General features: G+C 49.9%; 1 protein-coding gene across 1 annotated transcript in view; it reads left to right on the top strand.

Annotated features, from left to right (window-relative positions):
- Positions 1 to 13,423, top strand: part of LOC112073058 (coiled-coil domain-containing protein 80-like) — a 28,232-nt gene extending 14,809 nt beyond the window's left edge. The window contains 3 exon segments of the mRNA XM_070440030.1: positions 5,481 to 5,584; positions 7,525 to 7,608; positions 12,610 to 13,423. Of these exon segments, the coding sequence (XP_070296131.1) occupies positions 5,481 to 5,584; positions 7,525 to 7,608; positions 12,610 to 12,944 (523 nt within the window). The 3' untranslated portion in view covers positions 12,945 to 13,423.
- Positions 13,424 to 15,398: the final 1,975 nt, after the last annotated feature.

Genomic DNA, 15,398 nt, shown 5'->3' with positions numbered 1-15,398 from the left:
TGCGAGCTTCAACTGGAAGCCAGTGGAGAGAGGTGAGGAGCGGGGTGACGTGAGAGAACTTGGGAAGGGTTGAACACCAGACGGTCTGCGGCGTTCTGGATGATTGTAGGGTTAATCGCACAGGCAGGGAGCCAGCCCAACAGCGAGTTGCAGTAATACCGAACGGAGATGACAAGTGTGGATTAGGACCTGCGCCGCATCTCCTGTGTGAGGCGGGTCGTACTCTGCGAATGTTGTAGAGCATGAACCTACAGGAACGGGTCAACGCCTTGATGTTGGTTGAGAACGACAGGGTGTGTGTCCAGGATCACGCAAGGTTCTTAGGCGCTTCCCCTGGGGGAAAGGAGGACACAAGGAGTTTCAACCGTGATGGCAAGATCATGGAACGGGCAGTCTCCCGGCGAGGAAGAGCAGCTCCGTCTTGCGCGAGGTTCAGTTTAGGTGGTGATCGTCAATCCACACTGATATGTCTGCCAGACATGCAGAGATCGTTCGCCACCTGTTATAGAAGGGGAAAGGAGAAGATTAATTGTGTGTCGTCTGCATAGGCAATGATAGGAGAGACCAGTGAGGATATGAACAGAGCCAAGTGACTTGGGTGTAAGCGAGAAATAGGAGAGGGCCTAGAACAGAGCACTGGGGGACACCAAGTGGTGAGAGCACGTGGTGCGGAGACAGATTCTTCGGCCACGCCACCTGGTAGAGCGACCTGGTCAGGTAGGACGCAATCCAAGCGTGGGCGCGCGGAGATGCCCAACTCGGAAGGGTGGAGAGAGGAGGATCTGAATGGTTCACAGTATTCAAAGGCAAGCCGATAGGTCTAGAAGGTAGAGCCATGAGAGAGAGAGAGTTAGCTTAGCAGTGGGAAGCGCCTCCGTGACACAGAGAAGAGCAAGTCCAGTTGAATGACTAGTCTGAAACCTGCTGGATTTGGATCAAGAAGGTCTTCTGAAGAGAGTAGCGGAGCTGCCAAGGACGGTCACGTTCAATGGAGTTTTGGAGAGAAAAAGAGAAGGGATACTGGTCTGTAGTTTGTTAGACATCAGAGGGGATCGCAGTTGGTAGGTTTTTCAGAAAAGGGGTGCAACTTTCGCTCTCGTTTGAGGCGGAAGGGACGTAGCAGCGGTCAACGATGAGTTGATTGAGCGAGGTGGAGGTAAGGGAGGAGGTTCCGGAAATGGTCTGGAGAAGAGAGGAGGGGATAGGTCAAGCGGGCAGGTTTGTTGGGCGGTCGTGCCGTCACAAGACGCGAGACTTTCCATCTGGAGAGAGAGGGGAGAAAGAGGTCCAAAGACAGGGGGTAGGGCAGTGTGAGCAGAACCAGCGGTGTCGTTTGACTTAGCAAACAGGATCGGATGTCGTCGACCTCTTTTCAACAATGGTTGCACGAAGTCATCCGCAGAGAGGGAGGAGGGGGGGAGGGAGGGGGAGGAGGATTCAGGAGGGAGGAGAAGTGGAAAGAAGCTTCTAGAGTTAGCGGGATGCTTGAATTTAGAGTGGTAAAAAGTGGCTTTAGCAGCAAGAGACAGAAGAGGAAATGTAGAGAGGAGGGAGTGAAGGTATGCCAGGTCACGCAGGGAGGCGAGTTTTCCCTGCATTTCGCTCGGCTGCCGAGCCGTCTGTGAGCTCGAATGAGTGTCGAGCCACGGAGCAGGACGAGGGAGGAACCGAGCCGGCCTGGAGGTAGGGGACATAGAGAGTAGATTGCAGAAGGGAGGAGAGGAGGGTTGAGGTAGGCAAGAATCAGGAGATAGGGTTGGAGAAGGTTTGAGCAGAGGGAAGAGATGATAGGATGGAAGAGGAGAGAAGTGCGGGGGAGAGAGAGCGAAGGTTGGGACGGCGCGATACCATCCGAGAGGGGCAGTGTGGGAAGTGTTAGATGAGAGCGAGAGGGAAAAGGATACAAGGTAGTGGTCGGAGACTTGGAGGGGAGTTGCAATGAGATTAGTGGAAGAACAGCATCTAGTAAAGATGAGGTAAGCGTATTGCCTGCCTTGTGAGTAGGGGGGGAAGGTGAGAGGGTGAGGTCAAAAGAGGAGAGGAGTGGAAAGAAGGAGGCAGAGAGGAATGAGTCAAAGGTAGACGTGGGGAGGTTAAAGTCACCCAGAACTGTGAGAGGTGAGCCATCCTCAGGAAAGGAGCTTATCAAGGCGTCAAGCTCATTGATGAACTCAAGGGAACCTGGGGGGCGATAAATGATAAGGATGTTAAGCTTGAAAGGGCTGGTAACTGTGACAGCATGGAATTCAAAGGAGGCGATAGAAACGTGGGTCAGGGAGAAAGAAAGAAGAATGTCCACTTGGGAGAGATGAGGATCCCAGTGCCACCACCCCGCTGACGCAGAAGCTCTCGGGGTGTGCGAGAACAGCTGGGGGGCAGACGAGGAGAGAGCAGTAGGAGTAGCAGTGTTATCTGTGGAATCCATGTTTCCGTCAGTGCCAAAAAGTCGAGGGACTGGAGGGAAGCATAGGCTGAGATGAACTCTGCCTTGTTGGCCGCAGATCGGCAGTTCCAGAGGCTGCCTGGAGACCTGGAACTCCACGTGGGCGTGCGCGCTGGTACCACCAAGGCGGCGGCCACGCGGTGTGAAGCGTTTTGTGTGGTCTGGTGCAGAAGAAGAGAAGAAGGGATAGACAGACATAGTTGACAGGCTACAGAAGAGGCTACGCTAATGCAAAGGAGATTGAATGACAAGTGGACTACACGTTCGAATGTTAAGAAAGTTAACTTACGTTGCAAGAAATCTTATTGACTAAATGATACAGTGCTGCTGAATTAGGCTAGCTAGCAGTGGCTGCGTTGTTTGACTTAGTTGAAAGTGTAGCTGGCTAGGTAGCCTCGTAACTGGCTAGGTAAACCTCGACAATTACTAAAAAACTACACAATTATCTTGACAGCAAAGACAACTATGTAGCTAAGCTAACACTAACAAACCAAGTCGTTCCGTTGTAATGTAATAGTCTCTACAGTGCTGCTATTCGGTAGACGGTAGACGTTGGCTAGCTACTGCGTAGCTGCTGGCTAGCTAGCAGTGTTTCCTACTTTAAGAGGGACGACAAATAGTTGGCTAGCTAACCTCGGTAAATTACGATAATCACTCTAAACTAAATACACACTCTAAACTACAACTTATCTTGGAAACGAAGACAGCAAAGACAACTATGTAGCTAGCTAACACTACACTAATCAAGTCGTTCCGTTGAATGTAATAGTTTCTACAGTGCTGCTATCGGTAGTCGGTGGACGTTGGCTAGCTGGCTAGCTGCTGGCCAGATAGCAGTGTTTGACTCGTTAGGAACGACGAATTACGATAATTACGCGAAACTACACAATTATCTTTGATAACAAAAGACGGCTATGTAGCTAGCTAAAAGAATTGCTAAGATCAGACAAATCAAACCGTTGTAGTATAATGAAATGTAATGAAAGTAATACTACAGCGGTGCGAAATGCGAAATGCGACCACTCGCTCCAACCCGGAGGCACCTAAGTTTACGATTATTTATCGATTAGATTGACTAAAAAAATACAGGTTGGACAGCTAATAAAGATGCATTGGTTATTAATGCAACCCTGATTTAGATTTTTAAAATTTACGTTACTAGACATACATTGTGAAGTTACAGCCAGACTAAGTGCGCAAAAATGGCTGACAAACTGCGTTTACATTTTTCCACATAATATCGGAATAATAAATACAATTTTCTACATTGTAGAATACTAGTGAAGACATCACAACGATGTAATAACACATGGAATCATGTAGTAACCAAAAAAGTGTTTTGAAATTCTTCAAAGTAGCCACCCTTTGCCTTGATAACAGCTTTGCATACCATTGGCATTCTCTCAACCAGCTTCTATACCTGAAGACATTTCAATGAACAGGTGTGCCTTGTTAAAAGTTAATTTGTGGAATTTCTTTCTTCATAACGTGTGTGAGCCAATCAGTTGTGTTGTGACAATGTAGGGGTGGTATTCAGACGATAGCCCTATTTGGTAAAAGACCAAGTCCATAGTTCATTAGAGTTACCAGCCTCAGAAATTGCAGCCCAAATAAATGCTTCACAGAGTTCAAGTAACAGCACACATCTCAACATCAACTGTTCAGAGGAGACTGCGTGAATCAGGCCTTCGTGGTCTAATTGCTGCAAAGAACCACTACTAAAGGACACCAATAAGAAGAAGAGACTTACTTGGGCCAAGAAACACGAGCAATGGACATTAGACCCGTTGAAATCTGTCCTTTGGTCAGATGAGTCCAAGTTGGAAATTGTTGGTTCAACCGCCGTGTCTTTGTGAGACACAGAGTAGGTGAACGGATGATCTCCGCATGTATGGTTCCCACCGTGAAGCATGGAGGAGGAGCTGTGATGGTGTGGGGGTGCTTGCTGGTGACACTGTCTGGAATTTATTTAGAATTTAAGGCACACTTAACGAGCATGGCTACCACAGCATTCTGCAGCGATATGCATCCATCTGGTTTGCGCTTAGTGGGACTATCATTTGTTTTTCAACAGGACAATACCTTAAAACACACCTCCAGGCTGTGTAAGGGCTATTTGACCAAGGAGAGTGATGGAGTGCAACATCAGATGACCTGGTCTCCACAATCACCCAACCTCAACCCAATTGAGATGGTTTGGGATGAGTTGGACCGCAGAGTGAAGGAAAAGCAGCCAACAAGCCAGCATATGTAGGAACTTCTTCAATACTGTTGGAAAAGRATTCCTCATGAAGCTGGTTGAGAGAATGCCAAGAGTGTGCAAAGCTGTCACCAAGGCAAAGGGAGGCTACTTTGAAGAAAATATTTTTGWATATGTTTAACACTTTTTTGGTTACTACTTGATTCCATATGTGTTATTTCATAGTTTTGATGTKWTCACTATTATTCTACAARYTAMAAAATAGTAAAAATGAAGAAAATCCCTTGAATGAGTATGTGTCCAAAGTTTTGACTTTTAACCAGATTGACTGTGGTTTGTTGCKATGGAGACTAAATTCCAGTCTAATGACCATGACCCACAGTGTTCAGACAGGAAATGATTTCCCACTGGGCAAAAACTGGTTGAGTCAACTTTGTTACACATCATTTCAAAATAAAAAAAGTTATATGTGATGAGGTTGAATCAACATGGAAAACTGATTGTAGAGTCATCAACGTAAAGAAATGTCTTTTTTTCACATAACTTGTTACCGAAATCCAATGACATGGTGACATGTTTTGTTGATTTCACGTTGAATTCACGTTAGTTGACAACTCAACCAGATGTAAATCTAAACTAGACGTTGAAAGGACGTCAGTACCCAGTGGGTTGGTTGTTGGTTCTAATGACAGTGACTCACAGTGTTTATACAGGAAGTGACTTGGTTCAAGTCTTGAGGAAGAGCCTTGTAGGATCTTTAAATACGTGAGATTGATGACATCACCGTATAGTTTAATCCTACTGCATCTCATCCTCGTTCCGTCTTTGGGTCCTCAGGTTCCGTTGGAGGCGTCGCCTGTTTGTAATTTCCGCCCCCAACGATGAGGAATGGTCCTATCAGCAGCAGCTTCACGCCCTGACCAGCCAAGCCTGCAACCTGGGTGAGTATAAGAAGGAATCATTAAGTTATTACCATATTTACCATATTTATCCTATCCTTTCAGATCAACAGGAAGACACGTTGTTTCTGAAGCAGGCCATAAACTGCTCACACGCACACAGGCACACACGCACACYCACACAAAGTGGGCAGTTGTCAAATCAGAGCCATCCACTAGCAGCGTGCTGCCAGCAGTATTCTGGGCTCTGTGTGGATCATCCCGTGGTCTCACCAGGGCCTCCGGAAAACTTGTAGCGAGGACACACTTTCCACACCACTTTTGATTTTGTTTAATAAAATATATTGACTGAAATATATTGACKCTGGAATTTATCAATAAACACAATAGCTGACATAGACTGAGTTCACTTTTAATTAAGGCCTACGGTTGCATAGTGCGGGACTACACGATGCAAACCTGAATAAAGCAAGCTCAGCCGTTTTACTGTGCATTTTGCTTTCTCTGTGTGTGTGTGTATAGGAAACCCCTCTAGTCCTTCCTTAAAATATCATTAATATGAACAAGAAAAAGGTTGCTGTAGTTTTAACAGGATTTTCATCCTTCCCACGGTCAGGAGTTTCTCCAGGATTTTTTTTTTTTTTTTAAACATGTGACCTGCTCTGAAAAATTCTGGTTCCACCATTACCAATATTAAACCTTTTAACAACAAATGAATCATGTCAGACCATATAGGTCAGGAGTTTTACCAGTCTGGGACTTGTTGTGCCAACCTCTGGTCACACACAACATATGTAAATCAGCACACACACACCCACACACACACACACACACACACACACACACACACACACACACACACACACACACACACAACACACACACACACACAACACACACACACACACACCACACACATAACACACACACACACATACTGCTCCCTGTGGTTCACAGCAGGTGTAAATCATATTAGATTTACAACAGCCTCCATTCAGACCTGATCTGGAAGAACACAGTCAACAACACTCGGGCTCTCATTTCATCTGTTACATTTTATCTTGAAAGGTAAACACGCTGAAAAAGTCATAATACATGTGTTGCAGTCGCTGAAACTGAGGAGGACCAGGATCACTGTTTCTCACTCACACACATACACAACACAACCACACACACACACACACACACACACACACACACAACATACATCCCTCAGAAAAGGTTCATGGAAGTGTAACTCACTACTCATCTACCAGTTCTATAGTCTCAGATCAAAGACTGTGATCCCCTCCTCTGTTTCTCTTGGCTAGGTGTGTGTGTGTGTGTTCAAACCTGGCCTCTCTGATAAACAAGGCTTCTCCTAGCTGCTGACTCTGCTTTGGGTTCGTACCGCGGTATTCAGCTCTTGGCTCTCACCTTAGAGAGCAGTGTTTTCATGTGGTTACTGTGGCTTTTTTGTCTTCAGAACAACCAGCTGTCTGGCTCAGCAGGACACAAGTCCTTCACATTCCCTCTCTATTATCACGACTAACTCACAGATGGTTCTGATCAGGAACGACCGCATCCACATATTGAATAAATACGTTTAGAGATAAATATGAAACAAGTGGTTGAATTATATCCGTTTTGGGGGAGTCTCCGACTCTGATCCTGGAGATCAAGGTCTTCTCTCTGGGCCGTTACTTAGCTGAATCAGGTGTSTGTTATTGCAGGGGGTTGGATCAAAACCCTGCATACTCAGTAGCGCTACAGGTTTCTCTCTTACTAAGGAGCACCTTCAATCTATAAAGATTTCCTAACCAATCAACGCCTCTCTTCCTTATTGTTTACAGGTTGAAGAACCCTGACTTAGATGCTCAATAGGAGACGTTTGAGTTTACGTTGTAAGTTGTTGTTGTTGGGTATTTTGTTGTTCTAATGTGCTACTACGGCCTCTCTGTTGTGTGTTTGTCTGTATGGTGATGGTTTCCATGGTGACCCAGGCCTGAGACACATCTCCATCCTGAAGCTGGTCGGCATGGAGGCAGTGGATCAGGGAGGAGTCCTAGAGCTCTATCCAATCAACGGTGAGATCCCTGTTATCTCCCCACCGCCTATGTGTATCATACTTCATACAGGAAATGGCTGTGAAGATGAAGCAAAACAGGAAACACATGGAGGATAAATGGGCTGTGTTATGTTTTGTTCTTCAGTTAATACACCCATGCTGTTGAATGTCTGATGTTGTTTAATTGTCACAGCAGGCAGGTAGCTCAACTTTAGCCCAAATTCCTGCTGTTTCCCCCAGTCCAAGACTATAGCCCAGCTTCCAGCTCTCCCCCAGTCCAAAGTCCCTATAGCCCAGCCTCAGCCCTACTCCTGCTGTCTTCCCAGTCCTTGTCCCTATAGCCCAGCCTCAGCCCTAACTCCTGCCTGCTCTCCCAGCCCACATCCCTATAGCCCAGCCTCAGCCCAGCTCCTGCTGTATCCCCGGTCTTGTGCCTATAGCCCATCTCAGCCTAACTCCTGCTGTCTCTCCAGCCCACATCCTATAGCCCAGCCTCAGCCCAGCTCCTGCTGTATCCCCGGTCCTTGTGCCTATAGCCTAGCCTCAGCCCTAACTCTGCTGTCTCCCCCAGTCCTTGTCCCTATGCCCAGCCTCAGCCCTAACTCCTGCTGTCTCCCCAGTCCTTGTCCCTATACGCCCAGCCTCAGCCCTAACTCCTGCTGTCTCTCCGGTCACCGTCCCTATAGCCCAGTCTCAGCCCTAACTCCTGCTGCTCCCCGGTCCACATCCCTATAGCCCAGCCTCAGCCTCGCTCCTGCTGTCTCTCCCGGTCCAAGTCCTCATAGCCCAGTCTCAGCCCTACTAGTGCTGCTCCCCCGGTCCACGTCCCTATAGCCCAGCTTCAACCCTAACTCCCTGTTCTCCCCAGTCCTTGTCCCTATACGCCAAGCCTCAGCCTAACTCCTGTTGTCTCCCCAGTCCTTGTCCCTATAGCCCAGCTCAGCCCTAACTCCTGCTGTCTCCCCGGTCCACGTCCCTATAGCCCAGCCTCAGCCCTAACTCCTGCTGTCTCCCCGGTCAACGTCCCTATAGCCCAGCCTCAGCCCAAACTCCTGCTGTTCTCCCCTAGTCCAAGACCCTATAGCCCAGTCTCAGCCCTAACTCCTGCTGTCCTCTCCAGCCCACATCCCTATAGCCCAGCCTCAGCCCAGCTCCTGCTGTATCCCCGGTCCTTGTGCCTATAGCCTAGCCTCAGCCCTAGCTCCTGCTGCCTCCCCGGTCCACATCCCTATAGCCCAGTCTCAGCCCTAACTCCTGCTGTCTCCCCCGGTCCACGTCCCTATAGCCCAGCCTCAGCCCTAACTCCTGCTGTCTCCCCGGTCCACGTCCCTATAGCCCAGTCTCAGCCCTAGCTCCTGCTGGTCTCCCCCAGTCCTTGTCCCTACAGCCCAGGCCTCAGCCCTAACTCCTGCTGTCCCCCAGTCACTGTCCTATAGCCCAGCCTCAGCCCTAACTCCTGCTGTTTCCCCCCAGTCCTTGTCCCTATAGCCCAGTCTCAGCCCTAACTCCTGCTGTCTCTCCCGGTCCAAGTCCTATAGCCCAGTCTCGCCCTAACTCTGCTGTCTCTCCCGGTCCAAGTCCCTATAGCCCAGTCTCAAGCTCTAACTCTGCTGTCTACCCCCGGTCCTACCTCCCTAAGGCCCAGTCTCAGCCCTAACTCTGCTGTCTCTGCCCGGGTCCAAGTCCCTATAGCCCAGCCTCAGCCCTAACTCCTGCTGTCTCCCCCGGTCCACATCCCCTATAGCCAAGTCTCAGCCCTAACTCCTGCTGCCTCCCCCGGTCCACGTCCCTATAGCCCAGCCTAGCCCAAACTCCTAATGTCCCCCAGTCCACATCCTATAGCCCGCCTCAGCCCTACTCTGCTGCCTCCCCCGGTCCACATCCCTATAGCCCAGCCTCAGCCCTAACTTGCTGTCTCCCCCGGTCCACGTCCCTATAGCCCAGCCTCAGCCCTAACTCCTAATGTCTCCCCAGTCCACATCCCTATAGCCCAGCCCAGCCCTAACTCCTGCTGTCTCCCCAGTCCACATCCTATAGCCAGCCTCAGCCCTAACTCCTGCTGCCTCCCCCGGTCCACGTCCCTATAGCCCAAGCCTTCAACCCTAAGCTCCTAATGTTCTCCCCCAGTCCACATCCCTATACGCCAGCCTCAGCCCTAACTCCTGCTGCCTCCCCCGGTCCACATCCCTATAGCCCAGCCTCAGCCAAAACTCCTAATGTCTCCCCAGTCCACGTCCCTATAGCCCAGTCTCAGCCCTAACTAGTGCTGCCTCCCCCGGTCCACGTCCCATAGCCCAGCTTCAACCCTAAGTCTTGCTGTCTCTCCCAGTCCACGTCCTTATAGCCTAGTCTCAGCCCTAGCTCCTGCTGTCTCCCCCAGTCCACATCCCTATAGCCCAGCCTCAGCCCTAACTCCTGCTGTCTCCCCCGTCCACGTCCCTATAGCCAGCCTCCGCCAAACTCCTAATGTCTCCCCCAGTCACATCCCTATAGCCCAGCCTCAGCCCTAACTCCTGCTGTCTCCCCCGGTCCACATCCTTATACCCCAGCCTCAGCCCTAACTCCTGCTGTCTCCCCAAGTCCTTGTCCCTATAGCCAAGCCTCAGACCTAACTCCATGCTGTCTCCCCAGTCCTTGTCCCTATAGCCAAGCCTCAGCCTAACTCCTGTTGTCTCCCCAGTCCTTGTCCTATAGCCAGTCTCAGCCCTAGCTCCTGCTGTCTCCCCAGTCCTTGTCCCTACAGCCCAGCCTCAGCCCTAACTCTGCTGTTTCCCCAGTCCTTGTCCCTATAGCCCAGCCTCAGCCCTAACTCCTGCGTGTCCTCTCCCGGTCCAGTCCCTATAGCCCAGCCTCAGCCCTAACTCCTGCTGTCTCCCCCGGTCCACATCCCTATAGCCCAGTCCTCAGCCCTAACTCCTGCTGTCTACCCCGGTCCAAGTCCCTATAGCCCAGCCTCAGCTCTAACTCCTGCTGTCTCTCCCGGTCCAAGTCCCTATAGCCCAGTCTCAGCTCTAACTCCTGCTGTCTCCCCCGGTCCACGTCCCTATACCCAGTCTCAGCCCTAACTCCTGCTGTCTCTCCGGTCCAAGTCCCTATAGCACAGTCTCAGCTCTAACTCCTGCTGTCTCCCCCGGTCCACGTCCCTAGCCCAGCCTCAGCCCTAGCTCCTGCTGCTCCCCCGGTCCCACGTCCCTATAGCCCAGCTCAGCCCTAACTCCTGCTGCTCCCCGGTCCACGTCCCTATAGCCCAGCCTCAGCCCAACTCCTAATGTCTCCCCAGTCCACATCCCTATAGCCCAGCCTCAGCCCTAACTCCTGCTGCCTCCCCCGTCCACATCCCTATAGCCCAGCCTCAGCCCTAACTCCTGCTGTCTCCCCCGGTCCACGTCCCTATAGCCCAGCCTCAGCCCTAACTCCTATGTCTCCCCCAGTCCACATCCCTATAGCCCAGCCTCAGCCCTAACTCCTGCTGCCTCCCCCGGTCCACGTCCCTATAGCCCAGCCTCAGCCCTAACTCCTATGTCTCCCCCAGTCCACATCCCTATAGCCCAGCCTCAGCCCTAACTCCTGCTGCCTCCCCCGGTCCACGTCCCTATAGCCAGCCTCAGCCCAAACTCCTATGTCTCCCCCAGTCCACATCCCTATAGCCCAGCCTCAGCCCTAACTCCTACTGTCTCCCCGGTCCACATCCCTATAGCCCAGCCTTGTTTATTTATTCTCTCCATGCTACAAGATACACTTGTTTGATCTTTCCTCTGTGGTATGGGGCTCAACCTCAAAAAATGTTGGTGCTGCTGCCTACACCACACCATCAACACAAACACATACAGCCCTCCATCATACACCCCTCACAGCTGCATAAGCACACAGACATTTGCTGTGGTGGGGGTGTTAGGGAGGAAATATGTAAACCCTCCCATTCATTTCTCTGCCCATCCAAATAGCATTCATATGAGCTCTTGTGGGAGCTTTCCTGAATGAAGTGGTAGCTTGCAGGGAAAGAGGCTGGGGCTGGGCAAGAGTGTTGCTGGGCAGAGAGCTGGGACAGAGTGGTGGGCTGGGGAGAGAGCTGGGAGAGAGGTGGAGCTGGGGCAGAGAGATGGGGCAGAGAGTGGGATGGGGCAGAGAGCTGGGACAGGGGGGGCTGGGGCAGAGAGATGGGGCAGAGAGGTGGGGATGGGGCAGAGAGCTGGGACAAGAGAGATGGGGCTGGGGTGAGAGATGGGGTAGAGAGATGGGGCAGAGAGGTGGGGCTGGGCAGAGAGCTGACAGAGAGGTGGGGCTGGGCAGAGAGCTGGGACAGAGTGGTGGGGCTGGGCAGAGAGCTGGAAGATGGTGGGGCTGGGGCAGAGAAGCTGGGACAGAGAGGTGGGCTGGGCGAGAGATGGGGCAGAGAGTGGGGATGGGGCAGGAGCTGGGACAGAGAGATGGGCTGGGTAGAGAGATGGGGTAGAGAGATGGGCAGAGAGGTGGGGCTGGGGCAGGAGCTAGGACAGAGAGGTGGGGCTGGGCAGAGAGGTGGGGCTGGGGCAGAGAGCTGAGAACAGAGAGATGGGTGGGGCAGAGAGCTGGGACAGAGAGGGGGGGGCTGGGCAGAGAGATGGGGCAGAGAGGTGGGCTGGGGCAGAGAGCTGGGACAGAGAGGTGGGGCTGGGGCAGAGAGGTGTGGCAGAGCTGGGCAGAGAGCTGGAGCTGGGCAAGAGGTGGGGCAGAGAGCTGGGCAGAGGATGGGGCTGGGCAGAGAGGTGGGGCAGAGAGATGGGGCTGGGCAAGAGAGGTGGGGCTGGGTAGAGAGGTGGGGCAGAGAGCTGGGCTGGGGCAGAGAGCTGGGGTAGAGAGGTGGGGCCAGAGAGGTGGGGCAGAGAGGTGGGGCTGGGGCAGCTTGGCCTAATTTCTTCTTTCTCTTGAGACGGCAGCTTGGCCGAGGAGCGAGTACGGCTCTCGGCCTCTTCAGTCAAAGACATCAATCATACCAAAGGATATTGACTGACTCCTATCCATCTCTCTCTCCTCCTTCCAGGCAGCGCCACGGTGGAGCGCGAGGGCCTCTCGGCCACCCTGGTCAAAGACATCCGCAACTACTTCCAGATCAGCCCAGAGTACTTCTCCATGCTGCTGGTGGGAAAGGARGGCAACGTCAAGTCGTGGTACCCGAGCCCCATGTGGTCCATGGCRATTATCTACGACCTGGTGGACTCTATGCAGCTCCGCAGGCAGGAGATGGCCATCCAGCAGTCACTGGGCATGCGCTGCCCGGAYGACGAGTACGGAGGCTACGGGTACCATCACCACGGCTACGACGGTTACCAGGACGGCTATCACCAGGGATACGGTTACTYAAGGTGGTGTCAATAGTCTATAAGCAATGATATGGTTACTAAGGGGTGTGTTACTTAATCTCAAATCAATCTCTTTCGCCATTATCCATGTATGCTTSTTGATGGCCCATTGTAGATTCAAATGGATCAGATAGGTGTAAGCAGTAAGGTATGGCTCTACCTACCCCCATGGTAGTCTAGATGTACTTAGCCACTGGTTTCTAGCCCCATGGTAGTCTAGATGGGCTTTCCACCATGTTCCTTTTACTTAGCCACTGGTTTCGGATCTGTAGGCATTAATTAAGAACCCCTAGGGATAGGGGTTGATTTCCAATTGGTCATGCGTGTGCATGGGAGAGGGGCATGAGTATAACCTTTGTCTCGCCTCTTGAATGGCGGTTTTTGTTTTCAGGACGTCTATGMAGGGTTAAATGGTCTAGGGGTTACCTCTGTGCTTCCTGGTTCTAGAATGAAATAAAGAAGGGTTGGATAGTGATGTCATCAATCTCTGTCTAATCCTTCTCTATATCAGTCTTGTTCTTTTGAATTAAGAATTACAATCAACAGTTGTTTTACATTTCACGTGTTCCGTCTACTACATTTCCATTCTTGACCAAATGTACATGTTCACTTTCACAGTCAGGACCTTATTGTAGATAAACGTGTAAGGATGAGTCAAACATTTTGTTTGTATTGGATGTCTGTTTTTAACTTGTGGCTATAACAGTCTGTTTCTGCAATGAACTTTCAACTTCATTCTGTTTTGTAATTTTCCTGTTGTTACATATGGTTCTTATTCATACTCTGTTGTGCATGAGAGACATAGTCTCTGTTTACTGTATATTTATGACAAATAAAGCTTTGTTTCCTGATAACACTTTTCTCTGAGTTTTAATACAAACTGTATCTCAGTACTTTGTATTGTAGTCAAAAGTTCTTTAGGCGCAGTATAACAATTTATTATGTTACACCGCCCCCTGTTGGTTCAAGTTTAACAATACAGATTGAACAATACAGACCAACAGAACGGAAAATACAGTCAGCAACTAAAACAAAATGTGTCCATTTGGTAATCTATAGACTATTTTGTGTGAGAAACTGAGCAATTATGAACTGAATAATTATGCACTGTATCGTAAGAAAATACATGTTATTAACCCGGTGTCCATTGCCTTAAAGATGTACAGTAAAACACATCAGAGATGCAAGTCACCCAAGTCATAGTCTCATTATTGTTATTTTTTTATTTTTTTTACTATTTTCTTAGCTCTTCTTGAACTGCACTGTTGGTTAAGGGCTTGTAAGGAAGCATTTCACGGTAAGGTTGACACTTTTTGTATTCGGCGCATGTGACAATAAAGTTTGATTTGATTTATAAAATGATATTACTGATAACCACTTCATATCGACTCCACAAGAAGCTTTCTGTGAATACATGGCAGAATACATGTCAATTCTATGGGACAATAAGTATGTATAGGAGAGTACAAAAGACCCTTGAACACTTGTAATTTCTATAGCTGTGGGTTTCTGTAACCTATTAAGGAAGGCAGTTGGTCCCTGTGTGTAATGTAAACCACAACCTTACATGTTCTACCATCATGTCATCAAATACGGTTTTCTGAATGTAACATGGACCCCTGTGACCAGAGTTAATCACATGGGCCTTACGCGCTTACTGTAGGGTCTGTGTGAGGTTACTGTATGGTCTGTGTGAGGTTACTGTATTGTCTGTGTGAGGGTACTGTAGGGTCTGTGTGACTGTATGGTCTGTGTGAGGTTACTGTATGGTATGTGTGAGGTTACTGTATGGTCTGTGTGAGGTTACTGTATGGTCTGTGTAAGGTTACTGTAGGGTCTGTGTGAGGTTACTGTATGGTCTGTGTGAGGTTACTGTAGGGTCCGTGTGAGGTTACTGTAGGGTATGTGTGAGGTTACTGTATGGTCTGTGTGAGGTTACTGTATGGTCTGTGTGAGGTTACTGTATGGTCTGTGTGAGGTTACTGTATGGTCTGTGTNGTGAGGTTACTGTATGGTCTGTGTGAGGTTACTGTATGGTCTGTGTGAGGTTACTGTATGGTCTGTGTGAGGTTACTGTATGGTCTGTGTGAGGTGACTGTATGGTCCGTGTGAGGTTACTGTATGGTCTGTGTGAGGTTACTGTATGGTCTGTGTGAGGTTACTGTAGGGTCTGTGTGAGGTTACTGTATGGTCTGTGTGGGTAAAGAATAACGGTAAGGCTAGCATTCCCTACTGCTGCATGTTTATGTTTGAGGGATAAATACATTTAGTGGCCAACAGTGCAACGTGGATTTCTCATGACATCACAGGGTTGAGCCATTATGATGTCATAATGGGTGGCTAGAGAGCCTCCTCCTTTGATTCGCTGTCTGTGTTGGACTTGGTCAGCGTCTCCAACTCCTCCTCATWAACAACACAAAACACAGGGGACGCKGAGCGGAAACACACCAGCAAGACAAATGTCTTAAAG

Source organism: Salvelinus sp. IW2-2015, unplaced genomic scaffold (genome assembly GCF_002910315.2).
Source record: "Salvelinus sp. IW2-2015 unplaced genomic scaffold, ASM291031v2 Un_scaffold2135, whole genome shotgun sequence".
NCBI classification, from domain to species: domain Eukaryota; kingdom Metazoa; phylum Chordata; class Actinopteri; order Salmoniformes; family Salmonidae; genus Salvelinus; species Salvelinus sp. IW2-2015.
The sequence above is the reverse complement of the archived record's forward strand: the minus strand, read 5'-3'. Positions and strand labels throughout refer to the sequence as shown.